This window comes from Elephantulus edwardii, unplaced genomic scaffold (assembly GCF_000299155.1).
Source record: "Elephantulus edwardii isolate Elephantulus edwardi_28Jun2011 unplaced genomic scaffold, EleEdw1.0 scaffold00102, whole genome shotgun sequence".
NCBI classification, from domain to species: domain Eukaryota; kingdom Metazoa; phylum Chordata; class Mammalia; order Macroscelidea; family Macroscelididae; genus Elephantulus; species Elephantulus edwardii.
In genome coordinates this window covers 204059-222158 of record NW_006399852.1, presented here as the reverse complement: position 1 = coordinate 222158, position 18100 = coordinate 204059, and the positions used below count along the sequence as shown (strand labels likewise).

General features: G+C 43.5%; 1 protein-coding gene and 1 pseudogene across 1 annotated transcript in view; one reads left to right on the top strand and one right to left on the bottom strand.

Moving 5' to 3' along the window:
• Positions 1–18100, bottom strand: part of LRP11 (low density lipoprotein receptor-related protein 11) — a 108953-nt gene that overhangs the window by 49094 nt on the left and 41759 nt on the right. The window contains exon 2 of the mRNA XM_006891673.1: positions 10399–10556. Within this exon, the coding sequence (XP_006891735.1) occupies positions 10399–10556 (158 nt within the window). The remainder of the gene's footprint in view (positions 1–10398; positions 10557–18100) is intronic.
• Positions 2568–9297, top strand: LOC102853484 (annotated as a pseudogene).

The following is an 18100-nucleotide window of genomic DNA, read 5'->3' as shown; positions in this document are numbered from 1 at the left end:
GATCCATATTGAAGATGATAGTCCTTGACCTTCTGCAGCAAATGCCTCATGTCCTCCTCAGTTTCAGTAAGAAAGGTTGTGCCATTTGCATAATGTAGGTTGATGATGAGTCTTCCTCCAATCTTGATTCCACATTTCTTTTCATAAAGTCCAGCCTCCAGAATGATCTGTTCTGCATATAGATTGAAAAGGTATGGAGATAGGACGTGTCCCTGGCACACAGCTTTCCTGACCTTGAACCATGTGGTGCTTTCCTGCTCTGTTCTGACTACTGCTTCCTGATCCAACTATAGCTTTTGTATGAACATAATTAAATGTTCTGAGAATGGGGATTCCCATTCTCCTCAAGGTTAGGCACCGTTTGTTGTAATCCACACAGTCAAATGTCTTTGCAAAGTCAATGAAACACAGATAGACATTCCTCTGATACTCTTTGCTTTTGGCTAAGATCCATCTAACTACTTTGTGAAGGAAGGACGGGCAATCTCCTCCCGTGCAGTTATTGCCTCTGAAAACCTGCAGGAGGGTCAGCATGGGTTGGTTCCAACCCTACAGTACACAACTAGCCACCTTAAACCTATTTATTAATAATTTATTTCATGGATCCCCTTACCGCATCTGCCAATGTTGACCACTCTCATTTTTGTGACACTCCAGCTTTCTTGTTTCCTGTCCTCCAGCTTCCTGACCATTCCTTGCCAGTAATCCTCATGGGCCATACTTCTGTCTGTCCTTAAACCCAAAGTTCTGTCCTCCTCCTCATCCATGGCTCTTCAGCTGGCAGCTTCCTAATCATGACTGTATGTAAGGCCCAGGTGGGGCGACTTGGGGGTCATTCCTAGAAACGGCCCAGGATTGTTTCTTCAGCCTCCCAATGATGCTTTCGCACTATTGCAAGATAATAACTTTCAGTGTAAAGGAACGAATCTGGCTATTGCTGTCTGTAAATGAACACAGACCACTGGCCATTCCCTTACACGATAAGGAGAGGCTGAGCCTTATGGTTAGTCCCTCCTCGAACAGGCATCCTAATGTGAACCCTGAAAGATCCCAGAAAGGGTTAGAAGAGGAAGAGACAGTCAATGACACCAGACACCTTCAAAGCTGCCGAGTGGGTGGCTGACCGTAAGCAACCAGAGTGGCTGGAGCTACAGCGGCGGTCAGTCCTGGAGCACTGAGAGGCCAGTCAGATGAACTCATTCAAAACAAGGGAACAACTGTGGTTTGAGACGTCCTTCATCACCCCAAACAGAAACCCAGTATCACTGAGCAGCAACAGTAAGTAAGCCACTGTGTAACTGGTTCTGATGTACATAATGAAGTTATTGGTGTAAGTCCTAGACATCCTTTAGAAAGCTTCTGTCACATACAGTATATGAAAATAATTTTGCTACAAAGGGTTGCACTCTCCCTGGAATAAAACTCAGAAGACAGCAAAGGATAGGAAAGAAAGACAGATGGAAATGGTAATCACACAGAGGGATTGGAGATTGGCTGTTATATTGTGGACACTGTAGTCAATTTCATGAATTAAAATGTATGAGTGCATGAGCTAAAAATCAGTTTGCTCTGTAAACAAAAAACGTAAAATAATTTCATCCAAAACGTCAAAAATCTGAGGGATGTAAATCCATCACTGATTCATGATTTTCAAGCATCACTGAACATCCTTGCACATCATATTTTAAATTCTGACATCAGATTAAATTATGTTTCATACTCATGCAACACACTGTCATCTAGTGGGATGCCTGAAAAATATGTCTTCTTGCCTGGAGAATAAATTAAAGATTAACATCCTGTCAGCTCGGTAGATTCCTATTTAAACAGAATGTAGATAGATTGATTCAGTGATGGGGTAATGGGGGTAGCTGTGTTGAAGACAATAAGATTGGCACAGGATAGAGCGGGTATAGGGCTGTTGTACACAGGGTTGCTGAGTCGCTTATGGAACCTAACAACAACAACAACAATAGATCTGATTTAAATACAACAGGTCTGTAACTCCTGAGTCTACTGGCTAGCCTCTTGGTTCTGACCAATCCCATCCTCCCTATTCTTCATAAATGAAAAAGACAAACCAGCTTTCCTACCAGCATGATCCATGCCAACTGTTTAGTAGTACATCACTAGGTACGAGGCTAAACAGTCAGCTGTTGTTATAATTCAACAGGCAACATTCATTCTCCTAAGTTGAGAAATATCGATATTTGTTGTGGGTTGGTTGTTTTTTTTTTAAAAAAACTTCTTAGTGGGCCACTTAGATGTAAAAGTATAAGCTCCAGAACTTAGGCTTAAAGTATAGCAAGACAAGAGTGAACAGACTACCCTAATATGGACATCAGAGAAGGGGGTGAGGGTTTGGTATAGATGGTGGGGAGCAGGGCTGAGGACAGGATAGGTGGAGGGCTCAAGAAGGGGCTGGAAAGGCAGGAGATCAATGAGAACTCTTGGGTGGTGGGGACAATCAAGGGACTTAGGAACAAAGGCATCTAACATGAACTGCGTAACTCTGAGACACAGTAACTGCCTCTCCTCTGCTCCTGACCACTGTCTAACTCGGCCACATGTACCAGCACTGGGAAGAATCAGAGGACATGAGGTCTGAAGTTCTTCTGCTGTTCATCCTAAATATAAAAAAGCACGCACATGAACAGGGGGAAGACTCCAACAAACAGAAGGACATTCTTCAGGAGGAGGACAGGGAGCAGCTGATGAATGGGGAGATGTGTGTCCGCCTCAGATACAAGAAGCAACAGGTAGTCAGCACGTACTTCAATTAACTACACAGAGAACCTTGGGGTGAACCTGTCCAGGAAGTATCTTCTTTTTCTTTTTTTTTTTAATCTGTTAGTCATAAATTATTTGTCTCTCTAGAGAAAGTGTGAAATTCTTTGTGGAGAGGAAATGCTTTTTTAATTCTGCCACTGTCCCTAACACAGTACAGAGTATACTGAAGGTTTTCAGTAAACTCGCACTGACTTATTTTCCAGAAGGGTTACTAACCACTCACCCCAAAACTCAGGGTAATTGAGATTTTCTCCAACTATCATGATGTTGCCTATTGGCTCAGTGGTGATGATATCAGTTTTCTTGATGTTGAGATGTAATAGATATTGAAGACTGTAGTCCTTGAACTTCAGCAGTAAGCTTTTTGGAAACCTCCATTGGATTTCCAACACTGAATCTTAATGGGAAGAGACTGCTCATATTTCTACTTTGTAGCTGCTGGTGGTTTTGAACCACTGATCTTCTGGTTAGTAAAGGAACCAGTCAAGTATGGCTGACAGCTTGACTGAGGCCAGGCTGTCCATTCAGGGTTTCAGCTTCAACGTTTGCTCTTGCTCTCCTCCTCTGACACCCTTGAATATTGAAAGGTCACCCTGAGTGCTGTAAGTGAAAACACAGACTAACACCACCCTCATTTTTATCAGCAGGGAGCACACTGTTTATACAAATTGCAATCTGGAAAGACCAGTGATGAGGTTGCAAACACAAAGGACAACTGAAGGGCTGTGATTTGTCCCCTTGGAATGTGGAAGAAGGGGAGGCAAAAAGGTAAACTTGATGAATGGCAGGAGCGCTGTGGCACAGTGATTAAGTGCTTGGCTGCCAATTGAAAGGTCAGTGTTTCAAGCCCTGTCTGTGTGAGAGAGGTGTAGCGGGACTCTTGCATTAAGGTCTCCAGCCTTGGACATGCCACGAGGCAGTTCTGTTCTGTCTGATAGTGTTGCTATGAGTCTGCATTGACTAGAAGGCAGTAGGCTTGGGTGGGGTTTAGACGAACAGCAGGCCATGAGTAGGAGGGAACTGCAGGCCTGCTCAAGACAGAAGTAAACAAAACCAGCTTTCAAGCTTTGACGGAAGTCAACCCCATTTCACAGCCTGAAGCGAGAGCGAGTTCATTCATACTGCACTCAGCTGGACACCACTCTCAGAAAAATGTCATTTGGTTTGTTCTTGTTAGGTGTCATCACGTTGACCACAACTCGTAGCGATTCTATGAAGAGCAGATTGGAAACCTGTCTGATTCTGCACTATCGTCACAATATCTGCCATGCTTAACCCTGTCGTTGTCATCACCATGGAATCCAGCTTGTGGACTCTTCTCTTTTGCTGACCTTCCACCTTTTTCAGCATGATGGCATTTCCCCAGGACTGGCCCCTCCTGATATCATGCTCCAAGTACGTGAGATAATGTTTTATCATCCTTGCCTCTAAAGAGCACCCTGAATTTGACTTGAGAGTCCCCACTTTCTGGTAAGGGAGCTCTGGTGGTGCAGCCAACACAGAGTCATGATCCACCAGTGGCTTCTTAGGAGAAAAATGGGCAATCCTGTGTGGTTTTACAGGCTTGGAAATCCAACAGCTGGTCAACAAGGAGTTGGTCCTGACTCAACAACAATGAGGTGGTTTTTCAGTACTTTCCTGTTAGACATATTAGGGGGTACAAGTGGGCTGCTCAGGCTAAATAGGCCAGAGAGGTGCCTTCTTAAAAACTGTTAATGATGCTAAAATTAAATTTCCAGAATGGTTGTAATTACAAAGGGTTGTAATGTTAAGGCAGGGAGTTCTGGTGGCCTGGTGGGAAGGAGTTGCACTGTTAACTCAAAGGCGAGTAGTTTGGATCTACCAGTTATTGCTCGGGAGAAAGATGGGCAAACTCCTCCCATGCAATTTACTGCCTCTGAGCATTCCTTGGAGGGTCAGCTTTGAGTTGGTTCCAACTCAACAGTACAACACCAATCTTACGTCCAATCTAAGTGGGCAAATCGGCTGAAAAAGATCTCTTTAAGGTATAAGGAGCAAAGACGACACTTTGAGGACTTCTGACGACAAGGTGTGCTTGACACAAGTCATATTATTTTCCTATTCTGTATTTTATTTATTACATAGTCATAAGCGTGTAAAAGGTAGACAACTGTTTAGAGACTCTGAAGAACAATTGATTCTTCTGAATTATGGTGAAGAATACTGACTACATGAATAACTTCCAGAAGAAGAAAACAAATTTGTTTTGGAAGAAGTACAGAGGGATACTTCATAGCAGTGAAGATGGTGAGACTTCATGTCCTTTGACTGTGTGATCAGGAGTGATCAGTCCCTGGAGAAAGATATCACACTTGGAAAAGGAGAGTGTCAGTAAGAGAAAATCACCCTCAATGAGGATTCACACAGGGCCTGAAACAGCGGGCTCCAACCCAGCACGACTGAGAGGATGGCACAGGACAGGGACTATTAGTTCTTCTGTTCATGGAGTTGGAACTGACCTGACGGCCCCTAAAACAACAACAACAACAACAACAACAACAACAACAATTTTTAGGGAAGCAGAAACTGCCACACCTTGTTGCACTGAGTAGCTGATAGGAATCAATCTCCCCTACCTTTCAGTTAGTACTTAACAACTGTATCACCAGGGCTCCTGGATTAATACCTACAAGCACTAAAGTATCATGTTTGAAATCAACATTCTACATAGTTAATCAGTTATACCTCACAAGGAAAAACATATTCACATTACTGTGGGCAAGAATCTCTCGGATTATAATCAGTCAGGGGATTTCCTGCACAGCCATTACTGCCTGTTTATCAGTGATGGCTTGTGTGTTGCCAGGGTGCAGAGCAAATTTCAGCCCAGCTCTCAGACTGAGGCGAACTAGGAAGAAAGGCCTGGCTATCTACTTCTGAAAATCAGCCAGTGAACTCCGTGGGTCCCAGTGGTGATGGTGCAGGATCCAGTGACACTTCATTCTGTTATGCTTGGGGGTCACTATGGCTCAGGGCTGACTCAACAGTAGCTAGGAACAACAAGGAATCAGTTAGCCCTAAAAGATCTGAAAGCCCCACATTCTATTGAAAGGTACTCAGTAATCTTCTGCTCATTTCTGAACCTTTCAGCACTTTTCCTGACAAGCTTAATTTATTCTAAGTCTGTAAGTGAGGCCGTTCTGAGGACAACAGATATGTCTGTGTAGCTTCATTGGCTCTGGGTAAGTGTTCCCCACTGGTGACAGTTATTACAATGGAGTCATTATAGGATGAGGTGGTGTTCATGAGTGAACATGTTATGAGACAATCACAATCAGGCAGCAGATGGCTCTGTGAGCTGTGCCGCACGGATAGAGGCCTTTGAACTTTAGGCTTGGCCGGGCCTGGTGGTGTGCAGATGGAGGCCCCAGCACTGCTGCCACAGAGACGCTGAGGAGTCGGTCCAGGTTTCCTTCTCAGCGGCAGAGCTGTCAGTCCCTAACATCAGAGCTGTCATTCCTTATCAACATCATCAATAAATCAAATTCTGAATGACCGGGGTTCTGTGGATTCAGCATTCATGTGTAATTTATTGTTTACAGAGTAATACTTGCAGTAGCAACATGAAAAGTGAGAAGCTAATTGAGGCCGAGCTGCAGCACCTTGAACACATGCTTCCCAGAAGTGCCACTGTAGAGTCTGTGTCCACCCCCAGGGCTGTCCCTAGGAGTGAGATAAACATCTTGTCCAGAAGACCGACCTTTGCTGACCAACCTAGTTTTCAAGGATTCCAGTAAAAATTTTTTCATCAATTCCAGAGCCGACACAAAGCACAGAGGGATTCAAATTTATTCCTGCTGTGGGCCAAATTAAAAAGCTGGGATATAAGAAGAAAGATGGAAGGTCTTTTTATCCCATGAACTGCCAAAAGAACAATCAAGTCTGTCTTGGAGGAAGTGTGACTAGGGAGGTCCTTAGAGTCAAGGATTGTGAACTTTGAAATTTTGTCTCACATAGTTTGGGCATGTTGTCAGGAGGACACTAGTCTCTGGAAAAGGACATCATGCTGGGAAAGGTGGAAGGTTAGGGAAAGGAAGGAAGGCGCTCAATGAGGTGGACCAACACAGTGAGTGTAACACTGGGCTTGGGCATTTAAGAGATGGTGCGGATGGCGCAGGAGAGAACTAGGTCCCAGGGTCACTGTGAGTCGTAGTTGACTTGATGGCACTTAACAGAAATAGCAACATATTATAATTCAGTGAATCAACTATACAAATCCTCAGTGGGGGAGGCTGCTCCCGAGAGCCATTCATGTGGAGATGAAGTAGTCCTGGCCCTGTTAAAGTCAGCATGGACTTACTATGTGATGTAACTCCTGAGACAGCACTTGTAAACCAAGCTTCCTTAGTGGAGGTAGAGGCCATGACCAGGTCACAGGTGGTCACAGCAAGCATCAGGATAACACATCTTAAAAGGGTGTGTTTGCCAGATATTAGGAAGGACATGGATTAATGTGAGAAGCTCTACAAAGGGCTGGATGATGCAAGACCCACAAATCAATTAGTACAATGACTAGCTGAGAGAATTGGGAGTTTTGGTCTTTCAGAGCATATAAAATTTAAATATTAATTTTTCTTTCACTATTTAATGGACAGTTTCTATGTAACAGCCCCTTAAACAGAAAGTTTCCTGGTTGTACCGTGGTTAAAGTACTACACTACTCTAATGGAAAGGTCTGTGTTCTAAGCCACCAGTTGCTCTGTGGAAGGATGACGTGGCACATCTGCTTCTGGAATGTTCTCTGCTCTGTCCTATTGGTTTTGTTATGAGCTGGAGTGGACTTGATGGGAACAGGTTTTTGGGTTTTATATGGACTAGACGGAGCCTCTGGGTGACACAGTGAGTGATACACTGGCAACTAACCAACAAGGTGGTGGTTTGAACCCACCAAGAGATGCCAGGGGATCAAAGCCCCTGGAAACCTGTGGAGTGAAGTTACCACAAGTCAGAGTCAACTCAGTGCAACTAGCTGTACACAACAAAAGGATGTGTTCAGTGCTGTTCCGAAGCAAAGTCCCAGCACCACTGTACGGCAGTCTCTGGGAGGCGCATTCTGTTTGCGGATGATGAAAGCTAAAGCATTTTCATGGGACATCATAGGAGACTGCAAACTTTCATTACTAACAATGTCAGGTAAAGACTGGCTGACCCCAGGAAAGGGTGAGGTAGAGCGGAAAAGATGTTAAAGAAAGGCAGGGTGAGGATGCTGACCCAAAACCCAGTCCAATTCTAAGGCTACGATACTGAGAAAGATCAGTGGCCTTAACTCAGTCTTGTAACTATCATTTTAGTTTTGGTTTCAGTAGATGATAAATGCTCGATCCTCACCTCACCTCACCTCACCTCCTTCCTCCACCTCATCTAAGTGGTTTGTTGCTGTTAGCATCATGCAGTCAGCTGACTCACAGTGACCCTGTGAACAACAGATCTGAACCTTGTGCTATCCTGCTCCATCCCCATCGTCTCTGCCATGCTTGTGCCCACTGTCACCACCACTGTGTCCATCCATCTCATGGACAGTCTTCCTCTCCTTGTCTGACCCTCCACCTTTCCCAGCATGATGTCTTTTCCCAAGGACTAACCCCTCCTGACAACACGCCCACACTAATGTGAGACAGTGTTTCACCAAGCTTGCCTCTAAGCAGCTCCTATTCGCACTTCCTCCAAAACACACTTGTTTATTCTTTTGGCAGCATAAAAGATACGCTTCTCTAACATCACAACTCAAAGGCACTGATTCTTCAGCGAAGAATCAGTGTGGTTAGGATGTACTTTTTCTGCCCAAGACAGGAGATGTTTTGAGCTAGAGAGAACTGTGCCAACATTGGTAAAAAATGACTTGTCTCTCAGGGCGTCAACCAATTTGGCAACAAGTACATCCAGCAAACTAAGCCCCTCACCCTGGAGTGTACCATAAACCTATACCCTCTTACCAATTACACTTTTGACACAAAAGAACCTCTATATGAAAAGGACAGCTCTGCTGCAGCCAGATTTCAATGCATGAGGGAAGAATTTGATAAAATTGGAATGAGGAGAACTGTAGAAGGAGTTCTGATTGTACATGAACACCGCCTACCTCATGTGTTACTGCTACAGCTGGGAACAACCTTCTTCAAATCACCTGGTGATGAACTTAATCCAGGAGAAGATGAAGCTGAAGGACTAAAACGCTTAATGACAGAGATACTAGGTCGTCAGGATGGAGTCCTGCAAGACTGGGTCATTGATGACTGAATCAGTAACTGGTGGAGACCAAATTTTGAACCACCTCAGTACCCATATATTCCTGCACATATCACAAAACCTAAGGAACATAAGAAGTTTCTGGTTCAACCTCAAGAGAAAGCCTTGTTTGCTGTTCCTAAAAATTACAAGCTGGTAGCGGCACCCTTGTTTGAGTTGTATGACAATGCACCAGGATATGGACCCATCATTTCTAATCTCCCTCAGCTCTTGAGCTGGTTCAATTTTATATACAACTGAATTCTGTGCACTGGCGAAGTAAAAGAAGCCGTCTCTGTGAGCACAGCTATCAACAGTGTAGAGTAAGAAACATGGTCATGGTCGACAAGGGTTGTTTTCCTCTTTCCTGATCCCTCAGTGCTCCCTAATGTCCATTATTTGAATAGTAAAGTTAATATGAGTAACTAGATAGTGCTGTAAACACATGTGATAATTTTAATTTACTTTTGGTTCTATTCATACTTTTTTGTACAACATTAAACAAGTGGACTTCTATTTGTATTTTTAACTTCACATTAAACTTTTAAAATTCTTAAAAAAAATGACTTGTCTTCTGATTCAAGATTCCCTATGGGCAGATGGCTGCTGGACAAGGGGCCATGTCCCTCTGCAGCAATTCCAACCCAGCGCAGACAAGCCTGCTCAGTGAGAGGGTGGAGCAACAGAATGGGGGACTTCATGCCACCCCTCCCTTCACTTGAGCACAGCTCCTTGTTTAGCTGAACCATCTGAAGAATGACTTCATCCAATCATGATTTTCTTCTTTATACATTCACAACTTCCTACTTGGGTCTTCATCTTACTTGAATCCACAATTAATACACGTGGTACCAGCACAGTCAGGAGATCAGGAGATACACTGCACTGAGAAAGTCCTCTCCAAATTGCTGAGAAGCAATGATGTTAGTTTGAGAATTAAGGTGCCCCTGATTCAGACCATGGTCTTTTCAATCACTTGCTATACTGGTGGGAGCTGGACGATGAATAAGGATGACTGAAAAAGAACTTATGCCTTTGAACTGTAGGGTTGGAGAAGAGCGCTGAATATTTGACTAACTGCCAAAAGAGTAAACAAGTCCTTTGGAGGATCAGAGAAAGAGAGGAAGACATTCAACACAATGGATTGACACAGTGACTTTAACAATGGATGTGAACATCAGAGACAATGAGAAGGGACAGGATAAGGTATGGTTTCTATCTGTTGTTCAGTGTTACTTTGAATCACAGCTGATTCAAGGACACCTAAACCACAATAACAACTGCCAGCTGACAGCCGTGTGGAGAAAGTTATTACAGAAGAGCATTATTATTGGTCTCCATGAGGCGTGACACAGACATTACCTTCATGTCCACAGAGGAGGCTCCCTGCAGCAGCGTCCACTCATACTGCATGATGGCGTGGTCATCGGTGCTCTCACGGCCATCCAAGGTCACCCCGTCTTCGGGCAGATGCACCACAACATCCTGCCCAGCGTTGCTAAGTGGAGGCGCATCATATTCTAGGAAAGAAAATGAATTATTCATAGAGAGAGGATGCCCTAGATTTTTTCCCAACTTATTGAGAGCTATCTTAAAATCAAAAGAGAGTAGACACACTAGGGAAATCTATCTGCATGTGAAGAGAGCTATTTAAAAATACTTATAAAAGGGGCTCTGACAAATAAATGAGAGAAAAGGTCGACAACTCAATTAAGAAAATGAGATGGATGGAAAATGCGACTGTCTAATGCATTATAATGGAGGAATCTAAGAGACAACCCAGCACAGTGTGCAGATCGCAAGATGGTCTGTGTAGAAAGCACACATGAAGAGATAGAATCGCATGTGCACAGAATGTTTCTGGAGGGACTCACCACACCCTCTAAGCAGTGGTGTCCTTGGAGCTGAGAGACAGGGAGAGTTTACTTTCTACTCTAAACACTCATCCTCATTTGAAAATAATGAAAAAAAAATTTGTTTTAACCTCCAAACTAATAAATAAAATTATTTATTTTTTTAATTTATTTTGTGCAAGTTGTGACACAGGGCACAAAATAATCATCTATTAGTCAACAAAAGGGGTGGGAAAAAGATATCTTGTTTGCTAGAACAGATGTTTTTCAACAGACAACTGCTAAGAGTACATTAATTAAAAGTTATCTCGTTTTTTGTTTTCACTCTGCTCTTTTCCTAATAAAAAGTAGCACACAGGAACATGACATTTAGCTGTCACGTGTGCAGAAGAGGCAGCATGAGGTGCAGCTGGCAGGAGCCGGGAAGACAGAAATGTGGGCAGAAGACAGTACTCTGGAGTCTCCACTCTAAAAGTCTGGAGACATTTTATTCTTTAGAGGAAATTTTTAATTTAGAAATGATTTATGCTCAAAGTTCTATGAAATGGATCAATGTTTGATAAAAAAGATACTTTAAACAAATAAGAAAATAAAGTCAAATTAATCCCTAATATATTGTCAGGTGTGTCAAATTGACTTCGACTCACAGTGACCCTACAAACAGCTTGAAACCTTGCCTTAAGACAGATTTTATTTTTCCCTTGTGCTCATATTTTAAAATCAGAACCAATAGAAAAATGTGTTATGGGAAATAAATTCAGCACAGAAAGCTAAGGTAAGTTCTTTGGTCCATGTTAAATAACATGCAGAAATTCTCTAGTATTTGGCTTTACCTCTAGGAAAACAGGTGAGGCTTACAGTTGCAGACAAGCTGTAAACATTTTTATGTGCTGACATATTGCGCTTCTGGTGAGACGTACTTACCTTTGGTCTAAAATGGCACTAAATAATTGAAGACTGATTATGCTCCCTTAAATATTAATACTTCACTGACAGCTGCAGTGAGGGTGGGTGGGGGCAAACTGTGTACAGAAATCATGTCTGAGAGCATACTTGCCTGAATGTTGATTTAAGTGTCTTACATTTATCCAGATGTATACATGTTTTTAAAAAAAGTTAACAATACAACTGGAAAAAATGCTGTAAGTTCTAATAATACACCTACATCCTGCCCAGGGAACTCTGACAGCCTACTATGCACAGCAATCCCTAAGGCACGTGGTTCGCATCCACTAGCTGCTCCGTGGAAGAAGCCTGGGCAAACTCTTCCTATGTGACTTGTTTATTGCCTTCAAGTCAAGCATGACTCATAGCGACTCTATGAACAAATGCTTGAAGCTCCTCTACAACTATCGATGTTTATCAAAGTTCATAGAGTTTCCGGAGGCATGTTGTTTAGGAAGTGGCTGCCACTGCTGCTTACTGCCTCTGAAAACCTGCTATGAGGAGGGCCAGCTATGAGTTGGTTCCAACTCAGTGGCACAACACAACAACAATGACTCCTTCCTTCGAGTGCCACAGCGCTGCTCTCAGTGCCGCCTGGGTCTGCTCATCTAACCCAGGATGGGGCTGCTGAGTCACTGTCTTCCTCCCTGCTCTGCAAGCTCACTGAGTTCCTTCTTCAGATGCTTTAGCCACAGCTGAATTTTCAATGAGCAAACATCTAAGGGCCAACTGAGATGTCCTGGAGCCTGAGCCTGGGGTGAGCTGCCCTCCTACAGTTTCTTCTCAGCAACAAAGACCACGAGGCTTGATCCAAGACAACTAGAATACCTTTCTGGAATTCTGGGATCACTTCCTTCCTCAAGAAAAACCCTTCAAGTCACTGTTACCTTTGGGTGTCCCAGGGCCCAGTCTCCAGCCTCAACTTCCGTTTTTGGGCCTCTTGTCAATGCCTAGCCACAGAGAACTTGTGTGGGGGCACACAGCACCGACAGGGGTGCCTTGTCTGGATGAGATGCAGGTGCTTTTGTAAGGCACGTTATGAAGAAGAAGAAGGACCTTTGTGGGGAGATGTGATAATGAGGATGTGTGTCTATAGAGAAGAGAAGACTCATCACTTACTGTCATTTAAAGCAGTGGGAACTAGTCACTGACTTAAAATAAATCAAGTAAGCAACCAGTTTAAGAAGAAACTTGTTCTTTTTCCACCTTTAAGTGAAGACCCAGTGAGCCGTGAGTCTCTCAAGTAAGGAGTGATATGACACCTGGATCATAAGTGCCCTTTTCCAGCACGCTGACCTTCTCTTTAGTTCTGAAAGATGGCTTTCTATGCAGCGGAGGTTCCAGCTAAAGTGAAGTTCTGATGACACCACTTTAATTCTGGAAAGCATCTTACAATTCAGCAGTTACACAGTGCAGTTAGCAGCTATTTATGGTAACATCTATTTTAAAGGACATTATTTTTTGCAAGTTGGCAAGCTAAAATACGATCCTAAGACACAAAAAGCAATGCGCAATAACAATAACTTGAAGGAAACATGCCAAAGAGTAAAGATGGGAGAATAAGGTAATACCTGACATGCTGAAAAATTCCTGGAGGAAGAGTGCATCTGTTTTAGCTACTGACTTTTCCCTGGATGAACTTCATGTTACGATTCATGAACATGACACCCTCGTATCCTCTAAAGAGACAACTAGAGAAAATGAAAGCACCGAAATATCCTTTTTCTGTTCAAGTCCAGGTGAACTACACTGTCAAAGATATTTCCATATAAGCCAAGGCTTATTTGGAAAAGTCTTAAAAGAAAACTAATGATAATAGGAAGAGGAAAGGTATGTGAGATCATTGGAAAAATATTTTTGCTGATGAAAACAAGACAAACACAATTTTGACTTTTCATCATAAGATAAGGTAATAAGCCAAACTAATTAGAGTGGAAACTCAGATATACTTTTAAAACAAAATGCACTTGGTAAGGTCTACAAAGATGACAGCCTAGCAAGGTGGCATTCTATACAGAGAAGAATATTGTTAACTAGCCTGCTCCACAGCGCTGCCCTGCAAACAGTCTCAGGGACAAGGAAGGGTTTCTAGAAGTGGGCTCTGTGCTACATGGGCACAAATGACACAGCTGAGAAATTAGAAGGGACCCGTGAAGTCAGTTCCATGACTAGAGCAGAGTGCTAGTGACACACACACCCCAACACACACCCATGTTGCTTGTAGAATTGACAAAGCACCATTCACTCTTCATCTTCACCACCACTCAACAATAGGGAAAATGCAAGCACTGAAGTGCCAGGAGTAGGAACGGGGACTCGTGGCTGGAGGGGCTTGTTTCAAACCTAGGCCTTAGAACGTCCTGCTTCCTGTTCATACACTAGTGTAAAGGGTGTGTGTGTGTGTGTGTGTGTGTGTGATACTTTCAAGATACGCTTTCAGCATCCTCCACTCATACCTGCAGTCCCGTAATGTCCCCGACATACACCTTGTCAGGCCTACCCGGGGAAATCCAACTCTGTTCCTCTCTGATTGCCTTGTGTTGCAAGGAGAGCCGAGGCCAGGCCCCATAACCTGGCTCCACACCACCGGCGGTGTGACCTCCGGTAAGGTGCTTTCCCTAACACACACTGGGAGATTACAGGCTGTCATCAAGCCAGCATCACTGAGCTGCTGTGGGATGGAGAGAGCTCATGCATTTGAAGAGCTTAGCACCAAATTCAGTAAATGTCAGTGATGAACCAGACTGATGGCTTCTTCTAGAGGTCTGTACTATTGCATCCCAGCTGGTCTCTCACCATTTCTCCATTATCTTCGTATATTACCTCAAATAACATCATGACAAATTCGCTGCAAGATGTTTTCGAAATCATGCCATGGACCTTTAACCTCACTCCACACGTTCAAAGGATTCAGGAAATCAAAGAAGCAAGTAAGAAAGGAAAACTGAGCAGTCTCAGAAGAGCAGGAAAATCAACAGACTACTCCCTGGGTGGGGACAAACAGGGCACTAGGGATATGACACTGCCCCCCCTCAGAGCCAAGGGAGAGTGACAGAGCCGATTTCCACATTTCCATGTCACTAGCCATCTGGAGAAGCACAGGCGTAGCAAGATGTTCTCAGAAATTAACTCGTACCAACCTCACAAGGGGACCTATTTTACCCCGACTCTGGATTAGCTGAAATTCCTAGGGAAGAGGAGAGGTAGGCAGGAAGGAAAAGAAAGAACAACTCAGAAACTTCTACCAGTAAAGGGAATTAATTTCTAAATACAGGTACTCTTTCCTTGTCATTCTTTTTGCCCCTGGTTTAAAGCAGAGTTCCTTCTGGCAACATCAGTTTCCCTTGAGAGTCGGTGAGAACACAGGAAGAGAATTTTGTTTCTGCATATCTGAGCACATGAGGTGGGGCTCAAGCATGCTGGTGGGGTTCCAAGTAAAGGTGTCACCTCCCCACCTCACATTTGAAAGAAAACTTCAGGGGCTACTTGTTCAAACACTCCTTCCCGGTGTCCACCTCCCAAGTGAGTATTTGCAGGGTGACCTTCTGATAGGTGGGGGAGGGAGGCAGGGCATGAGGAATAAGGACTTCCAGTCTCTTCTCATTAGACTCACAGGATAATGGAGAGCCTCCTGATTTCCAAAGTGGCCTCTACCTCCCCTTTCTAGTCATACTAATGATTTCATGACGTCACTCTTGTGTTATTACTCATCAAACAGCATCAGAGAATGATTCAAAGGATAAGTGGGTTTTATTCCCTCTCTGACGTTCATCTGTAACAGCTACTGAGTTCATGGTTTGGGTTGGGGTTTTTTTTTTGTTTGTTTTTGTTTTTTTAAACCTGTATGTACGAATTCTTATTCAGAGTATTTGAGAGAAAAATAAAACTACTAAATTAAAAGTGTTATTTTTCTCTTTTTAAAAGAGACAAGCCTTTCTCAGTTTGGCGTTTCCTCAAAAAACTGATTCTAGAAATTCCATATGACCCAGCTACTCTACTGCTAGGAATATATCCCAGGGAAATGAGAATTGAGACACACATGGAGATCTGCATGCCAATGTTCACAGTAGTGTTAGTCACAATTGCAAAAACATGGAAACAGCCCAAATATCCAACCACAACTGAATGGTTTGAGAAATTGTGGTACATTCACATGACGGAATACTATTCAACACTCAAGAGCAACGATTTAGAAAATTACTACATATCTTGTGAGGGACTGCAGAGCATTATGCTGAGCGAACTAACTCAGTCTCATAAGGACAAATACTGCATAAGACCATTATTGTAAAAATGTAAGGATAACTAGTAAAACAGGTATTGGAATCCAGGCAGAGAAAGAGTGGGAGCAGAAGGGTGAGGATGGGCAGAAGGGAAATCAAAGAGTCTTACAATTTGATGGGTAGACGGAGGGGGTGAAGGAAATGGGAAAGATCCAGCAGGTATCTGATGATACGGGGTAATAGTGGGCATAGTTCAGTGGTGATTAACTTTATAAAATACAATGAATGTGAATCACCGTATATAATGCAATGTGAATATAAAATAAAATGACAAAGAGACATGCCTTCCTTAAACTTTTTTTTTATTAGAGCCATGTACTCTCTTTAGAGAAAGATCATTCATGGTAACCAGTGTGTGTAGGTGGGGGGGGGGGGTTGTCCCTTCTAGAAGCCCTGACACTTTTCCTTCTTATTTCATAAAGTGAGTTATAGGTGGAATTATAAGAACTCCTGAGAGTCACATCAGGAAATAGGTAGGGGTTGTGAGCAATCCAGCATCTAGTTAAATTCTGCTCTTGCAATTATTTGACACAAACCATGCATTATAAAATTTCTGGGGTTAAAACAAATGTAAAAAATATTTTTTAAGAACCACTATTATAAAATGCTAAGGAAAGATTATCCATAGAATGAATTTTGGATGGTTAATAGGCACGAGAAGGAGGGGAGAGAAAGGAAACATTAATAAACAGGTAAGTTGGGTGAAGGGAAAAGGCTTTGCACAATAAGGGGTTGAATAGATATTCAAACAAATTGGCCACATTAATATAGTTGACTGCAGCCTCCAATATGGATTGAGGCTCAATGTCAAGAAGACAAAGATTCTCACCATTGGACCAATTGGCAACATCAGGATGGATGGTGAAGAGCTTGAGATTGTACACAGTTTTAGTTTGCTTGGCTCCACAGTCAACAGTCTTGGCACCAGCAGCCAGGAAATTAAAAGGCGCATTGCCATGGGAAAGTCTGCTGTTAGGGACCTCTCCAAAGTACTGAAGAGCAATGGTGTCTCTCTGGAGACTAAGGTGCGTTTGATAAAGGCCATGGTCTTCGCAATCACTTGCTATGCATCAGAGAGTTGGACAATGACCAAAGAGGATAGAAGGAGAATTGATACCTTTGAGCTGTGGTGCTGGAGAAGAGTATTGAGAATACCATGGACTGCTAGGAAAACAAACAGATTTGTCCTGGAAAGGGCTAGACTGGGTGGCTCCTTGGAGACAAGGATTCTGAGGCTCCGTCTAACATACTTTGGACATGCTGTGAGGAGAGAACGGTCCTCGGAGAAGGACATCATGCTTCGGAGGGTGGAGGGACGGCGCAGGAGAGGAAGGCCCTCTATGAGGTGGATTGATTCAGTGACTGGGATAATAGGGATGGGTGTGTCAGAGACAGTGCGATTGGCACAGGACAGAGCGGAGTTTAGGGCTGCTGTACATAGGGTCGCTATGAGTCGCAAGTGACTCGATGGCACATAACAACAACAACAACAATGAACGATTGCATGAAACAAAAAACCAAATATAATTTACAAATTTCCACTCAAATGGAAAAAAGGGCAAAACCCTCAACACATTGGCCCAGCCCAGGTTTAGGATTAAGCCAAACAAGTAATATATGTACTGTTTGCGGTCCAGTCGGACTTGACCAATAAGTGACCCTCCAGCGAGTTTTCAGAGGCAGTTAATTACACGGGAGGCAACTGCCCATGTGTTTCCCACGGAGCAGCTGGTGGATTCGAACCTTTGGCTTAGCAGAACAACATCTTAACACTACACGCATACATATTAACCCGAGTGTTCTGTTTGCCTTCTTTAACTCGAATTCTCCTGACTTTTCTACATCAATCTACCATCCCTGGGGTTTTCCAGAAACCAGCCCCATCTCTGGACACTCTCGAGCCTAAGGGTGGCCGAGCAGGGCTGGGCGCAGGCAGGTCCCAGGCCCCCCCGGAGCGGGAGGCGCAGACCCCGGGCCCCGCTT